Source organism: Oncorhynchus masou, chromosome 4, assembly GCF_036934945.1.
Source record: "Oncorhynchus masou masou isolate Uvic2021 chromosome 4, UVic_Omas_1.1, whole genome shotgun sequence".
Lineage (NCBI taxonomy): Eukaryota > Metazoa > Chordata > Actinopteri > Salmoniformes > Salmonidae > Oncorhynchus > Oncorhynchus masou.
In genome coordinates this window covers 8,281,520-8,299,868 of record NC_088215.1, presented here as the reverse complement: position 1 = coordinate 8,299,868, position 18,349 = coordinate 8,281,520, and the positions used below count along the sequence as shown (strand labels likewise).

Genomic DNA, 18,349 nt, shown 5'->3' with positions numbered 1-18,349 from the left:
AGGTGTGTGTTATTATGTTGCTTTGTTTTTTTTCCCGGTAGTTAATTTGTCTATTGTGTTGGAAATGAAGAAGCAAGCACATGTTGACAATCTCATCTTTAATAATTATTTTCTTGATACAGTATCAAGGTTGCATTTAAAAGGATCAGTGTCAGGAAAATAAGACATAAGAAATAGACAAGCGAAATCTAGTCAATAACATTGCACCATGTCCCATCATCTCTCGTAAAACAATATCAAGGATAAACAACAACAAAACTCCTTTGTGTCCTTTTATAAAGTAGATTCTGCCATCTCCAAACAAATTTGGTAAACAAAAGCAACTCAGCAGCAACAGTCATGACCTTAGTGTGCTATGCAGTATTTTCAGACTAAATTAAATTATACATTCTGGATAGTATTGATATCTATGTTTATACAATATTATTTGACTTCATATTATTCACCGTAGAGACAACAATACCCTCCAAGCACACTGTTAACATGTCTATTATCTGGAAGAAAATCGCTGAGAGTTGTATGTGGGGGTGTAGCTGCTGCCAGACACTTTGGAGGAAGCAGGTAGCATCAGTAGGCCAGACTGAGGATCTGTCTTGCAGCGGGCCATCGCTTGCTTGTAGTTGATTTTATCCTTTGTTGTGGGGTCAACAATTTCCTTGGCGTAGTTGTACTCGTCCTGAAGCTCTCTCATCATGGTGCTGTCAATCATCTTGGCTCCAATGGCCTCCTGTATGCCCACACGGTCTGTGTTGTTGGGATTTACCAGCCCTCCCGTCAGGTGTTGCACCTCCATGTAACGCAGGGCAGTTTCTTTGGGCATCCAACCTTTCAGGACGGCCTCTCCCACCGACAGGCGTTCTCTGGTCATGGGGTCCTCCACGCCAGTGTAGGCTTTCTGGGCGTTGAGTAGCCGCTGCAGTTGGCTCGAATCGATGAGTCCCCTCTCGGCTGCTTTGTGGACCGAGTATCTCTCCATGTTGCTGATGTCAACGATGCCCCCTGTAGCAGCCTGTGCTTCCAACAGCTTTTGTGCTGTGCCGCTTTCGATCAGCTTGCGGGCCACTGCACTGCGTATGGAGAGGCATGTGTCAGTGTTTGTGTCAATTACACCAGCGATAGGATATCTTTCCTTCGGGGCAGGAACAGGGGCACTGCTGGTAGGGGACGACTTTAGCGAGGATGCTGGCTTTGATGTGATTGAGTTGAACTTGGGCTGTTTTTCTTTTTCACCTGCGACAAGGAGGGCAAACTCTGAAATAGGCATTTTCCCATCCTTGTATTTTTGGAGATCATACTGGGTCAGTTTTCCATCTCTCAAGGCATTTTTGATAGAGTACTGCTTGCCGCTCTTGCGATCCTGCAGCACAGAGGTCTCCCCATCAGGTCCCATGGAAGTTATTTCCTCCCAATCGCACTCCAGCTCTTGCAGATGCATGTACTGGGTACGGTCGATCAGTCCCTGCAGGTAGGCTTCATATGGCGATAGTTCTTTGCCAGTATCAGGGTCCAAGATGGTGATTTTAGTGGAGACATTGGTCTCCTTTGTCCGGGTCTCTGCATGGTCTTCCTTCTCCTTGTCCCTTTGGAGTTCCCTGATGGTGTTGTCTTTTTGGTGAATCGTGTCTTTCTCGTCCAGTATCTCCCTCTCCAGACGCTGCACGTCAGACTCCATCTTGACACTCTTTTGCCTGTTGATCTGGCTTCTCTCGCTCATCAGCTTGGTCTGCTGCTGGAACGATACGCTGATGTCTTGCCTCTCAGACTCCAACTTCTTCAGCTCCCGGGTGAGGTTGTCTTTCTCCCTCTGCAAGGCGTCCCTGGCCAGAATGAGACTTGTCTCTTCCCGGGAAGTGCTTGACTGAGTGCCATTCAGTCGGTTGAGTTTATCAGAGAGTTGTTTGATTTTTTCCTCCAGGTCCTGCCTGGCATGTTTCTCCTGAGACACCAGGCCCTTCAGGCGGTATCTCTCTGCTTCTACAGCCTGGTCTTTCTCCACCCGGATAACCTCTTTGTACACCGTCTTCTCTACGGCCTTTTCTCGCTGAAGGAGCTCAAGCTTGACATTTGTGTTCCTGATGTTTCTCTGAATATTCAGGACGTCATTGGTTTCCTTGTCCATGTCTGAGCGAAGACCGTTGGTCATCCTCTCCAGTCTGGGGTCTCTCTCAACTTTCAGGACCTCCTCGACAACAATACTCTCCTCGATGGGCGGTGGGGCATTCTCAAGCTCTTTGATGCGCAGTGTGATCTGTTTCAGTTCAGACTCCACTTTAATCTTTGTCTGATGTTCATCACTCTGCTTTAGGATGTTCTCCTTCTCCTCCAATAAGGTTTTAAGTTTTTGCATCTCAAGCTCTAGCTGCCGGCGGGACTTAACCTCCTCATCCAGGGTCCTGCCAAGCTTATCATGCTCAACTATCTGCTTGGGGTCCTTCTGTAGACGCACCACCTCCTGCACCACCACTTTTTCCTCTGGCTTTTGTCTCTCCAGCAGGATGGACTTGTTTTGCAGGTCGAACACCATCTCTTCAATGGTACGGCGACGCTGTTGCTCTTCGCGTACCTCCTTTCTCAGCCGATCTGCCTCCTTCTCCAAGAGCGGATCATCCTCATACTTGAAGATATCTTTGGTCATAAGCTTTGTCTCCACCTTGGATTTTTCTGCTTTCCACTCGTCCCTCTCTTTCCTCAGGAGGTTAATCTGGTCCTCTACATTATTGTAAGTACGGTGCAGATTGTTCACCTGATCATTGAGCCTCTGTATCTCTCTTTCGTTCTCAGGGCTCCTCTCCTCTTTCACCACGTCTTGGATGACTTCCTTCAGCTCCACCTTTGGCTTCTTGGAACGCAGGGCTTCCAGATCGACCATGACCAGAGTGATCTGGTCCTGTAAGTCAGAACGCTGCTTGTTCAAGTCTTGAACATCTTTCTTCAGACGCATTATCTCCAACTCTGTTTGTGGATCTATGCGGTAGATCTCATTGACGATTTCCCTGAGTTCGACCTTGGGCTTCCACTGCCCCACCTCGCTATACCGATTTTTGAGCTGAGAGACCTCCTTGACCAGAGAGTCCGTCTCAATTTTCTCTCCCTCTAGGCCTGATCGAATCCTCTTGGATTCATTGATTAGCTCAGGGTCCTGTTCGACTTTCTTCACCTCCCTGGTGACCACCTTGGGCTGAATGGTGGGAATGATCCTCTCCAATGCATTGATCTGGCTCCTCGTTTGGAAGATCTCGTCATTCAGAGTCTTGCTCTTGTGGCCTTCATCTGCAATTTCCTTCTCAAATGTTTTAACAGCCTTGAGCATCTCTGGATCCTTCTCCAATCGAATCACCTCCCTTTTCATGATCTTCTCCCTGATGTTGGGTCTTGTAGCATTCAGGATGGTGACCTCTGTCTTCTGTTGAATGACTTCTCCCTCTTTTACTCGAACCTCATTCTTTATCTTGCCGATCTCGTCTTTTAACTTGGAGGCTTCTACATCCAACTGAGGATCTCTCTCAAACTCAGTCACCTCTCTAGTCACCAGTTTGGGCTTGATGCACTTGAGGTCGTCCCCAAAATTGGCGATTTTGATTTTCACACCCTCAATCTCACCCTGGGTACGGCTGCGCTTCAAGGCCTCTTTGTGGATTTGGTCCTCCAGATCTTTTAGGTCGGTCTCCAGTTTAGGGTCGCGGTAGTACTCGATTACCTCCTTCTCCTCAACTCGATGCATCCCTTTACGGCTCTTCAGAGACAGCATCCTGGTCTTGAACGTTGTCACGTCAGTCTCAGCACGGCTGCGTCTATCGCTCTCCGCACTCAACTCTCGCTGCAGGCTCTTTATGTTTATGATTGGTTTTATGGTTGGTTCTATGGATTGTTTCTCATGTTTCTACAAAAAGTAAACCAAAAAAAATACTTCAACATTTTCATAATTTTGTATCCAAAACACATTCAATTGATCTTTGATCAGGCAGTGGGCAAGAAGTTGTGTGCAGATTTTCCAACTCACCTGAGCGATGAGGTTCTTAGCAAAGCCCATCTGATTGAGCAGCTGGTCATTCTCAGCTGACGTTTTAGCATAGTGGTTCACCACAGCCTTTTCCTGTAATGTACAAAGAAGCACAGCCATCCTTCAGCTCACTGTGCTCAAGAAAACATGCAGGCAAACATGACGCACCCTACATTGGATCTGCATAGAAGTGGATAAACATTAATGTCATTTGTGTCTATTGACTTCCATTCCTTATGTATTACCTGGTTCTGCACAGAATCGGCAAGGGTGGAGGTGTGACGCTTTTTGGAATTGTTGGCTCCCACATTGTCGAGGGCGCTGCTGTATTTGTCAGTGTTGACCTCATATTCCTGCATAAGCAGTTGAAATTAAGATTTTATTATTCAATATCCAAATATTTAAATGTCTGTTGCACAAATAAATGGTTAATCATGATGGAGTAGGATAATGAGTCTTACATTGAGGATATTCTGCAAATCTTGGGAAAGGTCAACCACTCTATCCAGATCGTCTCCCTTCCTCTTGATGTCGTCCACCACCCTCTGCAATAAAAATCACCAAATTAAAACTTGATTGCAAAATATGTGTCTTACAATGATATTTTAAGAATATCTCCAAGAATTTCAAAGCTTCTTGACACACAACACAAACAAACTGACCTTCTGGGAGGTCTGCTTGGAGTTGACCTGTGATAGGTCATCGCTGGGGCTGATCTTGTTGTCAGGCAGATTTTTCAGGAAGGAGTTCAGAGATTTGCTTGAGTCCTGGAATTCCTGGTTCTTGCCTGCAGCCTCTTGCAAGAGGCCCTCTCTGAGACAGAAAAACGCAATGAAAAACACTTTCACGATGACAAACTGAAAACAATTATTCTATTCATCTGACGTTCGAGCAAATGAATGGACTATTTTTGATACCATATATTTGCAGACATGGTGTGCGTAGTCAACGTTAGCTAACAGGCAAGTGGCCCTTGGCTCACCTCTCCTTCAGCTGGTTGTTGACGTTAGAGTAGCGGTTCTGTAGTTGTTTGACCTGGGTCCCCTGGCGATGGATGTCTGGGCAGTACTCCTGGTAGCCCTGCTGCAGGGAACTACACAGCTGCTCGCTGGTCTCCAGGTCCTGGCCCAGCTTTTTCAGTTCACTCTGAGAGCCCGCCACATCCTTACGCAGACTCTGTAGAGAACAGATACGAGAAATGTGTCCTGGTGCTGTGCTTTTAGCTACATTAGAAGGGGTGACTGAAATGTGTCCTGGTGCTGTGCTTTTAGCTACATTAGAAGGGGTGACTGAAATGTGTCCTGGTGCTGTGCTTTTAGCTACATTAGAAGGGGTGACTGAAATGTGTCCTGGTGCTGTGCTTTTAGCCACATTAGAAGGGGTGACTGAAATGTGCAGTCAAATGATACAGTCCTTTATTACTTCAAGTCAACCACTAGAAGTCAACCACACCAATTTGTTCAAGGATACTGTAGAATCTATTTGGTTCTCTTAGGACTGTTGAGGTGTGTCCAAAATGGCACACTAATCCAAGGCAGTGTAGGCAATGGTCCTGGTCAAAAGTAGTTCACTATATAGGGAATGGGGTGCACTGGTAATTGTCCCGCCCACCTGGATCTCCTGGGTGCGGTCCTGAATAGCATTGGGGACATCTGGGATAGGGCCATCCTTATTCAGCTTTTCCTCAAAGCCAGAGACGATGCCATCCACTTTCTTGATCTGCTTCTCCAGGTTCAGAGATGCATTGGCCCTATAGAATAAGTGGCAAAAAATAATAATAATTAACAGCAAGATCTTCTGCGTGATGCAAATTTCTGATAATATCATATCGCTAAGACAGGTGATCGGGGATAATGTATGTTTGTAAAATGGTCGTACTTCTTGTTAAATAGGTCGGCCAGGGCTACGATGCCATCTTGCTTGTCCTTGGCAGCTTGAAGTTTGGCTGCAAGGCCTTTGGAGATGTCCTTCTCCAACTTCGGCTGCTCCATAGCTGCCAGAGCATCTGCTGCTTTCTACAAGAGGTACAACCACCGTATCATGTCAGTACCATCCTCACCAACAATAGCATAACTATCATCATCGTCATCGCCATAGTCATGAGACTCCTCATCGTTATCATCATCTTTAGGAGGCACGAATCCATCAATGTCAATCTATAATTATTCAGATTTAGCTTGTTAACCAGCATGAAGATATACTGTACAGTTACAACGGCTGGTAGACATGCTTTCTATCTATCAAAAAGTAGCGGAATAGGGTACCGTTTTGGATGTCCCCTTAGACTGTGCCTGAGGCTGGTCGAGTGGTTAATGTGGCCTGCAACACATATCACTCCACAGTGTGGGTACGAATCCCGGCTCCACCTCTACTCTCTTTCTCCCTCCTTCTCAGTCTCTTTTCTCATTTCCTCTTGTATCGGTCTCAATAAAGTTAAAAACAAGACTTTCTCTCGCCTTCTCTGTCTTCCTGCTCACTTCCACTTGTATCTGTCTCGATAAAGTTAAAAAACAAGACTCTCTCTCTCACCTCTTGCTCCTTCAGCCTCTTGGCCAGGTCGGCGGTGGGGTCACTGCGGTCCAGCGGGGCCCTCAGACGGCTCAACATGCCCTGCTTGGCTTTGACCAGGTCCTCATCCAGCTTATCCAGCTGACCGGCCACGGCTTTAGCTTTGGGGTTGGACGGAGGAGCTACGTGGGGGACACAGGGCAATGATAATCTGGCCTTATCAATAGTAGTGCAGTATGCAGGGAATAGGGTGCCATTTTTATCTGCAGCCGTAGTTAATTTCACATATTGCATATGTACACATGTCCCATAAATACCCTTTGGCTTGGGGTTTACATGACGTGATGAATTGAACGTGATATCACAATGTGGTCTCGGGACAAGGTTGAATCAAAACTTGGAGAAGCCATTTCTCCTTATTTACAGTTAAGGATCCTAGCAGTAACAGTAGCAGGTCCAGAGTTATTTGGAAGGCTTTGTTTTGGGGTACTGGGATTAATGGAGGAATTTTTTTCCTCACCTGTGTATACGGGTTTCTCTTCGACACAACGGATCTTGTCCTTCATTGTGCCTAAATAAACAGCCCTCCTCTTCTTGATGTCGTCAAGCACATCACCATGTCTGCGCGCGCGCACACACACACACACACACACACAAAAATCGTTAGAACTGAGACATTTTAATTCACAAAATTGAAGTATTATTGTCCATATGCATGTCATATAATTGACATAAATGACATTGCTGACAGTGCTCCTGTTGCTTACAGGTCTACGGTGGCAATGGCCTCTGGGTCAGGGGGTGGGATCAGGAAGCAGACCCCTGGAAAGGTTTTGGTTGCCCCACCACTGTTCAATACGTCCCAGTTCTCACCGTCTGAATTCGACTTGAGGGTGAACTTGTCCCCTCGAGTGAGTTCAGCCTAAAAGAACACAAAGAGAGAACTTTCCTCAGAATGGATCACATGTAAATATTCCTTTTCATCTCACAAACACAATGCCCAATACTGAGGTCTCTAGGAACTTGAATTTACTTTAGTTTGTTCCCGAGTCACGGTAATGTTTGGTTTTTGGATGTTTACATGAGCCTACATTACGTTGCATGGCTTGACACACCTCTCAGTGCCGTGGTAGAGCATTCTATTCTACTCTAGGAGTCACGTCATTGCTTAGTAGCTTTATCAAAGATTCTACAGAGGTTTCGAACCCGCTTTGACTTCATACCGTAACCTGTGGTGGAGGCTCCAGGACAGGGTCAAAGTTAAAAGGTGAGAGGTCAAGAGCAGCTGGTCATACCTTCTCAGTCTTCCAGTCACAGAGGGACTCCACAGTGGTGGACCTGGTGGGCGGGTAGCGGCGCAGCTTGAGGGGGGCGATGGTGGTGCTCCTCTTCCTCAGGTCAGCCAGGAGCTGCTCGTTGCGTTGCACCGTGCTCTCCTCAGCCTGAGAGATGGGGAAAGAGAGAGTGAGAGAGAGAGAGAGAGAGAGAGAGAGAGAGAGAGAGAGAGAGAGAGAGAGAGAGAGAGAGAGAGAGAGAGAGAGAGAGAGAGAGAGAGAGAGGGTAAAGGTGAAATTGGGACCACCTGCATTGCATTTCAGAATAACCATTTTTCTTCACGTTATTTACATAATGTAGTAGGGTAATGTCATGATAACATTTGATAATGTGTGAAAGAAATGTAATGTCTTTAGAAGTGAAGTGTTAACACGCACACTACCATTTATTTATCTATTGTGGTGCAGGGAGTTAAATCCCATAAATTGACATTGTAGAAAAAAACAATGGTCTTGAAAATGTTTTTTTATATATATTTATATGACAATAAATTTGATAATAAATGTGCAGAGGTAAAAGCATGAGTTGTATTTATTTTTCTCAATATGAAATGCAATGTAGCATCTTTATGATTCATGGGTGTGTTGAAAGTTTACTGCGCAAGTTAACAACAAAGATTCCATGAGATTGGAACAGTATCCAGATGTACAATAGATATCAGTGTTCACATCCTGGCATTACCTATATTTGCATTTTTGTGTGTGTGTGTATGTATCAGAGAGGTTGGAAATAAGCAGAAGACAAATTTCCATCTAGTATGGACAAATAAACAATATCTTCTCTTACCTCCAGTTGCAGAGTCATCGCTGAGCCACTCCTCCCTGTTGAGCCTTCCACTTTCTTCAGGCTAGAGTTGAGTTCACTCAGCGACTCCGATAGTGTCTCCACATCTAGTTGGTACTGAACAGGGACACAGACAGACAACACATCAGAACATGGTATATTTTTCCCACATACAGTATCTTTGACCTATTCAGTTTACTGATCATGCTGCAGTTTGCATGTCTATGGTCATGTGCTTAGGGACATTTCTGGTTCAAAACCAAACAGAAGATACCCTTTCCATTCTGGCAATAAAGACGGAAGTCGGAATATTATTCTAAGCTGATGTCGATACTACGAAGCCACGTTAATGAATGCATTCTGAGTGACGTGTACCTTCTTGAAATCCTCCATGTTATCCAGATGGGTCTCTTGGCAGATGCACAGGTTGAGGAACTTCTGCCAGTCATTCCGTAAAGAATCTCTCTGAGACTGAAACAAGTATAAAGATGAAGCCATCACGGAAAAAGGGGAAATCTCGATATCTTTCAGGAAGTTGTAAAGTTGGTGGACCTACATGTAGAAGTCTAATCTACGGAAGAGTGATCGATTCTTGATTGAAGACTATGTAAAATGGTAATAGTCGACAAGGGGAGGTGTACTTAAAAGTTTGAATTGGTTATTGGCGTGTACCTGTATTGTGGTGCTGGCCGGGTGCTTCAGTTCAATGAGTCGATCTCCGTCGTCCTGGAGTTTGTTCACTTCGCTCTCATGGGACAGCAGGCTGTTGTTCTTAAAGTTCTGATTGAGATAAAAAAAAAATGAAATATGATGTCACTGAACATGGCTCCTTCAGTAATGGAAAACTAAATGTACATCCACGCCAGAAACCTATGAAGCACCTCCTCAAGCAACGTTTTCATACTTTATTGTTATGTAAAGTCCATTGACATTGAGTGACACTCTATTTGACCCCTTAGATGGACTCTCACCTCATACTGTCTACGGACGTCCGGAGGGTCCAACATGTGGTCGCTCCAGTCCTGTTTCAGGATTTTTGCCTGTTCGTCTCCTAGATAGGCCAGCTCCTTGTTACAGCCCTGCATGTAGTCATACAGACTGCTCAGGTAGTGGTGCCGCCATTTTGAATTGTCCTGTGGGAATAGAACAGTATTATATAACAACCGTAAAGAGTCGCTCCAAAAAGAGAACAGATGTTACAATTACTTTTAGGTTGAAAGTGAAATCCCACCGATCCCATCAGAGGAGGCTGGTGGGAGGAGCTATAGGAGGACGGGCTCGTTGTAATTGGCTGGAATGGAATAAATGGAACAGTATCAAACACATCAAACATTTGGAAACCCCGTGTTGGACCCTGTTCCATTTATTCCATTCCAGCCAATTACAATGAGACCGTCCTCCTATAGCTCCTCCCACCAGCCTCCTCTGGATCTCATAGTACCCATATGATACACAGACTTACCAAGAGGTTGTTGTATTGTTTCTTAATGGCAGCATACTCCTCCTGAAACACAAATGAATTGTTGTCATGTTCACTAGCTACAAGATGTTTTCAAACACATCCATTAAATCCACGAACCCTTGAATTCATCGTCACGGAGATGAGAGTTGAAGGGGTTACCTTGGTGCTGGTGGAGCTGGTGCTGAGCTGAGAGCTGTAGGTCTCGATCTCCTTGTGCAGTATGTTGTGGGCGGCAATCTGCTTCTTCAGGTCAGCCATGGTGGGCCCGTACTCTTCCGTGTTCACCTCCCTCTGAGAGACAGACACGCAGAACGGTATGGTCAGTCATGGACACAATTCGAAAGAGGCTTTATGGTAGAATGCATTTGTATGGGGTATCTTAAATGAACATGAACTGTAGGATAGCGATGAACTGAACGTTGTATACTACTGTGCTCGTTGTTGTGTTGTGTACCGTTGTGTTAGTTAAGTCAGGCAATATATAGTACAACGGAAGTCAATTTCAGCTTGGATTGGTGACCAGAACAGTTTGTCAAGGGGATGAGCACCATGCTTTTATAAGGATGTTTACAATATGGAGGCTTGGTCTTAAGTTAGTTGCCAAAGAAGAAGAGGACACTCGATTTTACCTGTTTCCGATTGAGCACTGAAGCCCAGTCGATTCTGGGCTTCAGCTCCACATCGTTGACAGGCTCATAGATGTCCCGGTAGAAGGCACAGTCTTTCAGCCAGCGGTCATGGAGGTGACTGACACTGGAAGGAACAAAAGGTTGAGGGAGGGAGGGGGAAAAGACGTTTTAGTATGTTTAGCATGAGCATGATAACAAAGAGAACTGGCAAGAGCAACACGTTTTAGTAAACAAATCCAGATGGACCCTCACTGCATCTCCCAATGATCAAATGTCTGAAAAGGGATAGATGGATTTCTGCAGAGACTAATCTTTTTGAAGCAGCTGAAGCGTTCATAAGAGATATCCCACTGGGAACACTGGTTGAATCAACGATGTTTCCACATCATTTCAATGAAATGGTAGAATAGACGTTGAATTGACATTTGTGATCAGTGGGATGGGCCTAGAAGAGGTCACTCACTCGCTCTCTATCTCGCTGCTTTGGGGGTGTTTGCACTTCTTAGCCCTGTCCACATCCAGGAAGAGGTCATTCAGCAGGCCCTCAGCCTCAGACAGGTTGCTTGCCACCACTTTCTGGTGCTGGAGGGGCCGGTTTTTCTTCTCATTCTCTGCATCCTACATGGCAATGGGGATGAAGACAGTAGGTGAGTCAACAGAACAGTTAGTGGCCAGAATTGAAGTCCATGGACACACTATTATTTAGAGAGAAGGAAAGAGAGAGACCGTCAGTATGTATTCTCACCACAGCCAGTAGCTCTTCGGCCCGGAGGACATCTTTCTCCACCTGGTCGGAATTCTTCTGCATCCGTGCAATCACCAAGGCCAAGTCGTTGGCTGTGGCCCTGTTTAGAGGGCAAAGGTTAAAGGTTAAAGATCTGATTTAGAAAAATAGCAAAGAAGATACAAACTACAAAAAGGAAAAAGGCAGAGAGAGGAATGTGGACATGGAATCTCTGTCTGAATCGAGCACTTCAGTTGTTGTCCTTGACTTAAGTGACCAATGAAGGTCAAGGTCCTAAACATTTAAGATGCAGAGGCCATTATCCTTGTGGAAGCTATCCAAATACAAAACCTGACACGCAAAATCATTAGATATAAAACCACAGGCTAAGAATAGATAGTGACACAGAGTAGATGTGTGTGAAGCTGTCCTCCGTGAACTCCCTTTGTCCAAAATCAACACTTTGTCCAAGACTAACAAAAGTCCAAATGTATTACTAGGACCAGGAGTTCTTATGTGACTTGACCAGGAAGAACTCTGGGCCATTGGTAGAACCTATTACTAGGGCACTGTGTTCTTGATGTTCAGGAAAAGCTCCTGGCCCTACATAAGACAACACTCTTGAACTGAAACCACGGGTGAGTCCCAAAAGGCACCCTATTCCCTTCATAGTGCAGTACTTTTGACCATGTCAAAAGTAGTGCACTATGTAGGGAATAGTGTGCCATTTGGGACCTAATCCCAATGGTCTCTAGAGGTGACGACCTGGGATCAACAGGAGGGTGAATCACTTCCACTGCCCCACCTGAGAATTCCCAAAACGCTGAACATTCCATCATTCCACAACAACTATTTGTTTGTCTCTCTGTCACTCCCTCTGTGTGACTGTGACTGCCTGTATTGCTCTCCCGATCTGCCGACCTAGTGGGTACTCTCCCAGGGCAGTGGTTCAAGGTAGAGCATTGATCTCCCGAGAGGGTTAGAAGTGTGTTGAATACTTTTCCACAGCTTAGAATCCAGGCTTTTCAGATTGCCTGATAAACTGTAAAATACTGTATGTAACTGTCGTCTTACAACTGTTAATCTGAGTTGGGATCAATTCATTTCACCAATTCAGGTGATACAGTGCATGTGTTGAAAATAGTCCACTATTTTGACTGTGTAGTTGTATTTGCTTAACTGACTACATTCCCCGACCCCAACATTTCTGCCCATGTTCCTTTTAACCTAAGGAGCCATTTTGAAATGAAAGTGCTGCTATCAACAGTAAAACATGTATTATGATGTAATGAGATTACATATGCTTGTACCAGCAGCATAAAATGACCGATTCAGTAATCCATAGATCTGTGTTCTCACGTCAACCTGCCCCTAAGGACCATAGCAGCACTGAAGTGATGCCACTAACCTCCCCTTTAAATACCAGCACTACAGGACTCACAAACCTCTTTAAACACCACTATCCCTCCAATGACAACTTCTACAGGTGATGGATTGGGTAAACTATTATTTATTTTTTTAATTTCACCTTTATTTAACCAGGTAGGCTAGTTGAGAACAAGTTCTCATTAGCAACTGCGACCTGGCCAAGATAAAGCCATGTATTCCCGCCTCATTTTCATTCCAATCTTTCTCGTGGGAGTCTTTTTACCAGTGTAACCCCCATAGGCTTACAGGTTACATCCCCATTGACACCAGTCTCCATTGACTCAACATAAACACCACCCATCCTGGTGCTAAGCAGGCCTGTGCTGAGGGTGAGACAAAAACAAAAGGTCAGGGTTGATTTTCGACCTTAGGGAAGCTCAAGTGATTCATATTTTTTTAATCGGGTGACACTTGACTCATCGCTAATGTCGGCCTTTAGGCTATGCTTCTGATGATGCATTGACATAGGAGTCATACTTGATTGATGGATGAACATTGATACAATAAAATGTCCCTAACCTACCTGATCTATGTGCTGTATGTCCTACTCTTTCATGCTAAAGTAGAAATCTTGATGCCATCATATATCCCTCCACGGGGAATGTTATGACGTGAATAGTCACCAAATCAATGTGAACCTCATGAGCCGTACCATTTGATAACACCATCAAATTTTTGAATCTGTTTTACGTGACCTGAAAACACACACACATACACATACACAAACAGGTGATTGAGAGCCCCTATAATGCTTCTCCTGAGCAAATCTGACCTAAGGCCACATAAAACCTACGACAACATCAAGACAACCAAAGAGACAAACAAAACTTCTCTTCATATCTTTACATCGAACAAAAGTTGGTCTTCTTAACGACGCCAACATGCCAAAACACACAGTAAACCATCCACCTTCCAATCTCCATTATCCAGGAGTTAGGAATGAACTAAACAAAGGAGATTCCAGAGGATTCTACGAGAAAGAGGGCAACACAGCAAACACCGGAGATAAGAAACAAGTCCACGTTTAGGAAGAAGGAGAGGAAAGGAGGAAGGCGGTAGAGTGGAGGGGGTTGCATGACCGAGTTTGCTGTCGTTCCTTCAAGACTCACTTGCTGATCTTGCCGGACCCCTTCAAGGTATTACTGTCCTTCTTCTTGAACATCCTGGATCTTTTGGCGAGTGGACGTTCCACTCCACGGACAGAACTCAAGTCCCTCTGTTCCCCTCACACTCTGTTCCTCTCTCGCTGTCACAGATAAGACACACACTCCCCGTGCCTATTTTAGTGTGTCCCCCCGTTGGTGTCAGCACTGTGATTAAGCTGACTGAAAGAGTACCTGTGCCCCTCCCTGTTTACAACCTATTTAGTTCCACAGGACCGGGCCAACCTGTTCTTACACAATCCTTCTCCTCATTCCTGCCCTCCTTTACTCACCTCTCTCGTTCATTGGTTCACTGCCACTCATTGAGGTTTTCTAAAGTCACTGTCGCTATTTTGCTAGGGAGTCTGGAGAAACATTCCGTTTCTATAAGGATCCGTGTAGAATGACATTATGGGCTTGTGGGTAATTAGATACTAATAAGTAGTGGAGGTAATGTAAACCTTAAACAAGGCAAGTACAATCCTATCTTAGTGGGTGCCTGTGTACTCTGTCCCTATAGCGTGTGTGTGTGTGTGTGTGTAATTGTGTGAGAGAGAGAAGGGGGCATAAACAAGTAGAAATGTTGATATAGTAAAACAGGGTTCACCAACTGGCGGCCCTCCGGTAGCTTTATTTGGCCCCCAAGTTTTTCAAACTTTAATTGTTTGACATAAAAGACTAAAAACACCAGTAAGTGATCTCCAAGTGATTTTAATTTTGAAAATCTGTTCCCAAGTATTCCCTCGAAAAATAGAGACACACGTGTTCACCTACATACGTAAGAAAGGTTTGAAATTATTATGTTTTAGTCAAATATCATATCTGTTTGGGCTTTTTGCCGGTCAATTTGCAGTTTATAAATTATTTGCAATTATGTTCCGGTCCCCCGATCATCCGCTCAAGAAGAAAATTGGCCTGCAGCAGATAGATGGTTTACTGTGTGATGATCCCTGTTGTAAAACAATCAATTACCAAGTATTATATTGATTTTTAAAAAGCAACAAAAATCTTTCTGAATCAAAGTTCAGAATATTAGAATGTATCCAACAGAGAAATGTTATTTTACACATACCGTAAGAAAACTGGGTCTGTTCTATACATTGCTTGTACATATCCCTTACAGTGGGCTTCACAAATGTGACCAGATCTCTCTATGGGGGCTTATGTCAAATGTAAGTGATTTTGATTTCGTTTTTTAAACATTTCATACAAACTCAGCTTCAAAAAGTTTTTCATACACTGTTGGAGTAAACATGGGAAAGTTATGCTGCTTTGAAAGTTGATAAACTTGCTGTCCCATTCAGGAGATTTTTTTATTTTTAAAAGCTCTTCTTTGTGAACCGCCATTCAGCATTGTTCACACCCTCTTAAGCCCCACCCATCTCTTTGAGAATTCACACGTAAACGCACAACCAACCCGTCTGTATGGTTAACCCAACCATTATCCTCAGCCAATCATAGCTCTCCATGAAGGATCCTTCCGGTATAGCTCAGTGCTTTCTCCTTGACTAAACAAGGCAAATCACTGAACATTTTTATTCATATTTATGGTTCCCATACACGTTTGTAATTAAGACAAATTAAAGTTCACGTCTTCAAGAAGCCATTTCTGCAACCAAAAACAGCCCTACTGTGAAGTGGAGACTAGCGTCAAACGACCCCCTTGGAGATGGCCTGTCACAAATCTACAATAAAGTTTGACATTGTCCTCAATTACCTAGCTATGGACACGAGACTGCTATATAAAACCAGATATCAAAGTTATTCATTCTCTCATCAATAGGTTGACCAGAAATAAACAAGGAACCGGATAGAGGCTTAGAATGGCTGTTTTTGGGAGTGATCTAAGACAAGAGACATCTCAACTAGTAGGCCCACTGCAAAATATTTAATCATACAAATACTTAATTCATTGATAATGTCAATCAACAATGGGGGACGGAGAGGAATGTGGCTTGGAGACGTCAATTGCAAGAGAGTAAGATTCAGATAGAGCGCACACATTTGTTATATGCTCGGTCCCATTTTCTATCGTGACAAATGGCGATGGAAATTGTGTTTTTCCAAATAAATGATAATTGCAGAATCATTTTGACGGTCCGCGGGGCACCTGAAGTAATTCTAAATGCTGGGTGGGAGGGCATACAGGCTGACGCCAATTTATTAATGCACAATTTGCCTAAATGGATCATGGGAAAACTTCAACCACTTCATTTGTATTCTACATTCTACCTTGTGGATAAGACCCATTTGAATTGCGAAACAGTTAGAGAGCTGTGTAACAATAGTCTTAAATTGTTAACTTTCCTTGACTTTAATTTATGACAACTGGTTTCAGAGGACCGGGTAGGTGAAAGCATTCCAAGTATATAGGGACATGCCAAGTGCTTTCACAAGATCAGAGGAAAGGGAAACCAAATGTCCAGCTGTTTTTAATCGACACAAGACAGTTCAATGGAAACGTACCGTAGCAGGCAATTGACGCATCTCTTTTCTATGCAAACCCAATAAATGTCGTCGTCAAAAGAAATCACTGCTGAAGTTAATGGTAACATAGCTACTGACCTTAACCAAACCCTTAATCCTGACCCTAATCTTATCCGAATTTTAATCAATTCTGAAATTAAATAAATCGGTTTGCACACCAGCCACATCACCTTCATCTTTCCTTTCCCATGTCATACTGCGAAAGGACATTCAGATGTTTTCTTTGTTGATAGATTATTTCCCCCATTCTTTTTGATGGTCGTTTGATTTTGGTGTACTATATATTTTATTTGATCTGCCTAGTTTGCCTTAATTTAGTTACCTGTTATTTATTTACTGAACTTTTGATTTATTGAATGTTTCATTTGCCTTAGACTTTATCTAAATTGCTTAAAATTTTATACTGAAAAAAAATATATAAATGCAACAATTTAAACACTTTTGAGTTAAAGTTCATACAAGGAAATCAGTCAATTGAAATCAATTCATGACTGGGCAAGGCCGCAGCTATGGGTGGGCCTGGGAGGGCATAGGTCTAAGGCAGTACATCGCAGTCGCTAGCTGTGCCACTAGAGATCCATCGCAGCCGGCCATGACCGGGAGACCCATGGGGCGGTACACAATTGGAAATAAAAATAAAAGAGAGCCGCACACTCTTGGAGCTCAGATGCAAAAATGTAATACCAACGTTTCGACAGCCAAGCTGTCTTCATCAGGGTATAATCACAAACACTGCGGGATGACTCGTTTATATAGTGTCAAAGGACACAGGTGTCTGTAATCATGGCCAGGAGTGGCCTAATATCATTGGTTAATAATCAAATATTAAAATGTCATACAAAGAACAGCATACAAACAAATGGATAGCATACGATCATAGATTAATTTGACTATACAAGTTTACACACAATTACAATGGCAAAGTCACAATAATCACAAGAATGGCTTCAGATCAAAGTCTACGTTGAGACCGAAGGGCGCAAGGGTCTTTAAATTAAAGATCCAGGCAGCCTCTCGTTTTAACAATAAATTATCAAGGTCACCCCCTCTCCTAGGGAGGGTGACATGTTCGATGCCAATATAACGCAGAGACGAGATCGAGTGGCCTGCCTCCAAGAAGTGGGCCGCAACTGGATAAGTCAAGTTTTTACACCTAATGGTGCTACGGTGCTCTGAGATACGTACACAATTGGCCCAGCGTCGGTACACAATTGGCCCAGCGTCGTCTGGGTTTAGGGGAGGGTTTGGCGGTCAGGATTATCCTTGTCCCATCGCGCTCTAGTGACTCCTGTGGCATGGCAGACTGGGAGCATGCGCGCTGACACGGTCGCCAGGTGTACGATGTTTCCTCCGACAAATTGGTGTGGCTGGCTTCCTGGTTAAGCTGGCATTGTATCAAGAAGCAGTGCGGGTCGGTGGGGTCGTGTTTCGGAGGACCCATGGACCTCAACCTTCGCCTCTCCCGAGTCCATACGGGAGTTGCAGCGATGAGACAAGATTAACTACCAATTGGATACCAAGAAATTGGGGAGAGAAAGGGGTAAAAAATGTTTTTTATTTTTTAAATGGGACCAACACTTTACATGTTGCGTTTATATTTTTGTTCAGTATCGATTTATGTACAACCAAATAAAATTACTTTACTCCTGTCAAACAGCCATTGGGCCATTAAAGGAATTATTTGTTTTACTTGATGTCACATGTTCAGTCTGGTTTAACCAAGCTATTATTTTCCCATTGATTGATAATTACCGTTACTGTTTTTGCTAATCCAGAGGTGTTTTGGTAATGCCCATTAGTCTTCCTCAAGAACGGCCATGAGGTGGAAAATATGGCTGCTTTTATCAATGG

At 44.0% G+C, this 18,349-nt stretch overlaps 1 protein-coding gene across 1 annotated transcript; it reads right to left on the bottom strand.

Moving 5' to 3' along the window:
- Window positions 1–81: 81 nt before the first annotated feature.
- Window positions 82–14,215, bottom strand: LOC135522713 (envoplakin-like). The gene is made up of 22 exons (XM_064949240.1): window positions 13,979–14,215; window positions 11,463–11,562; window positions 11,181–11,335; window positions 10,718–10,841; window positions 10,248–10,379; window positions 10,089–10,130; window positions 9,598–9,759; window positions 9,299–9,406; window positions 9,002–9,097; window positions 8,630–8,743; window positions 7,804–7,950; window positions 7,276–7,430; window positions 7,029–7,129; window positions 6,530–6,690; window positions 5,879–6,015; window positions 5,612–5,750; window positions 4,983–5,176; window positions 4,663–4,813; window positions 4,462–4,545; window positions 4,246–4,353; window positions 4,001–4,093; window positions 82–3,880 (listed from the first exon to the last, which is right to left on the bottom strand). Exons 1-22 carry the CDS (start codon window positions 14,029–14,031, stop codon window positions 491–493), a joined length of 5,946 nt encoding a protein of 1,981 aa, XP_064805312.1. The 5' UTR covers window positions 14,032–14,215; the 3' UTR covers window positions 82–490.
- Between the last annotated feature and the right edge of the window lie 4,134 nt (window positions 14,216–18,349).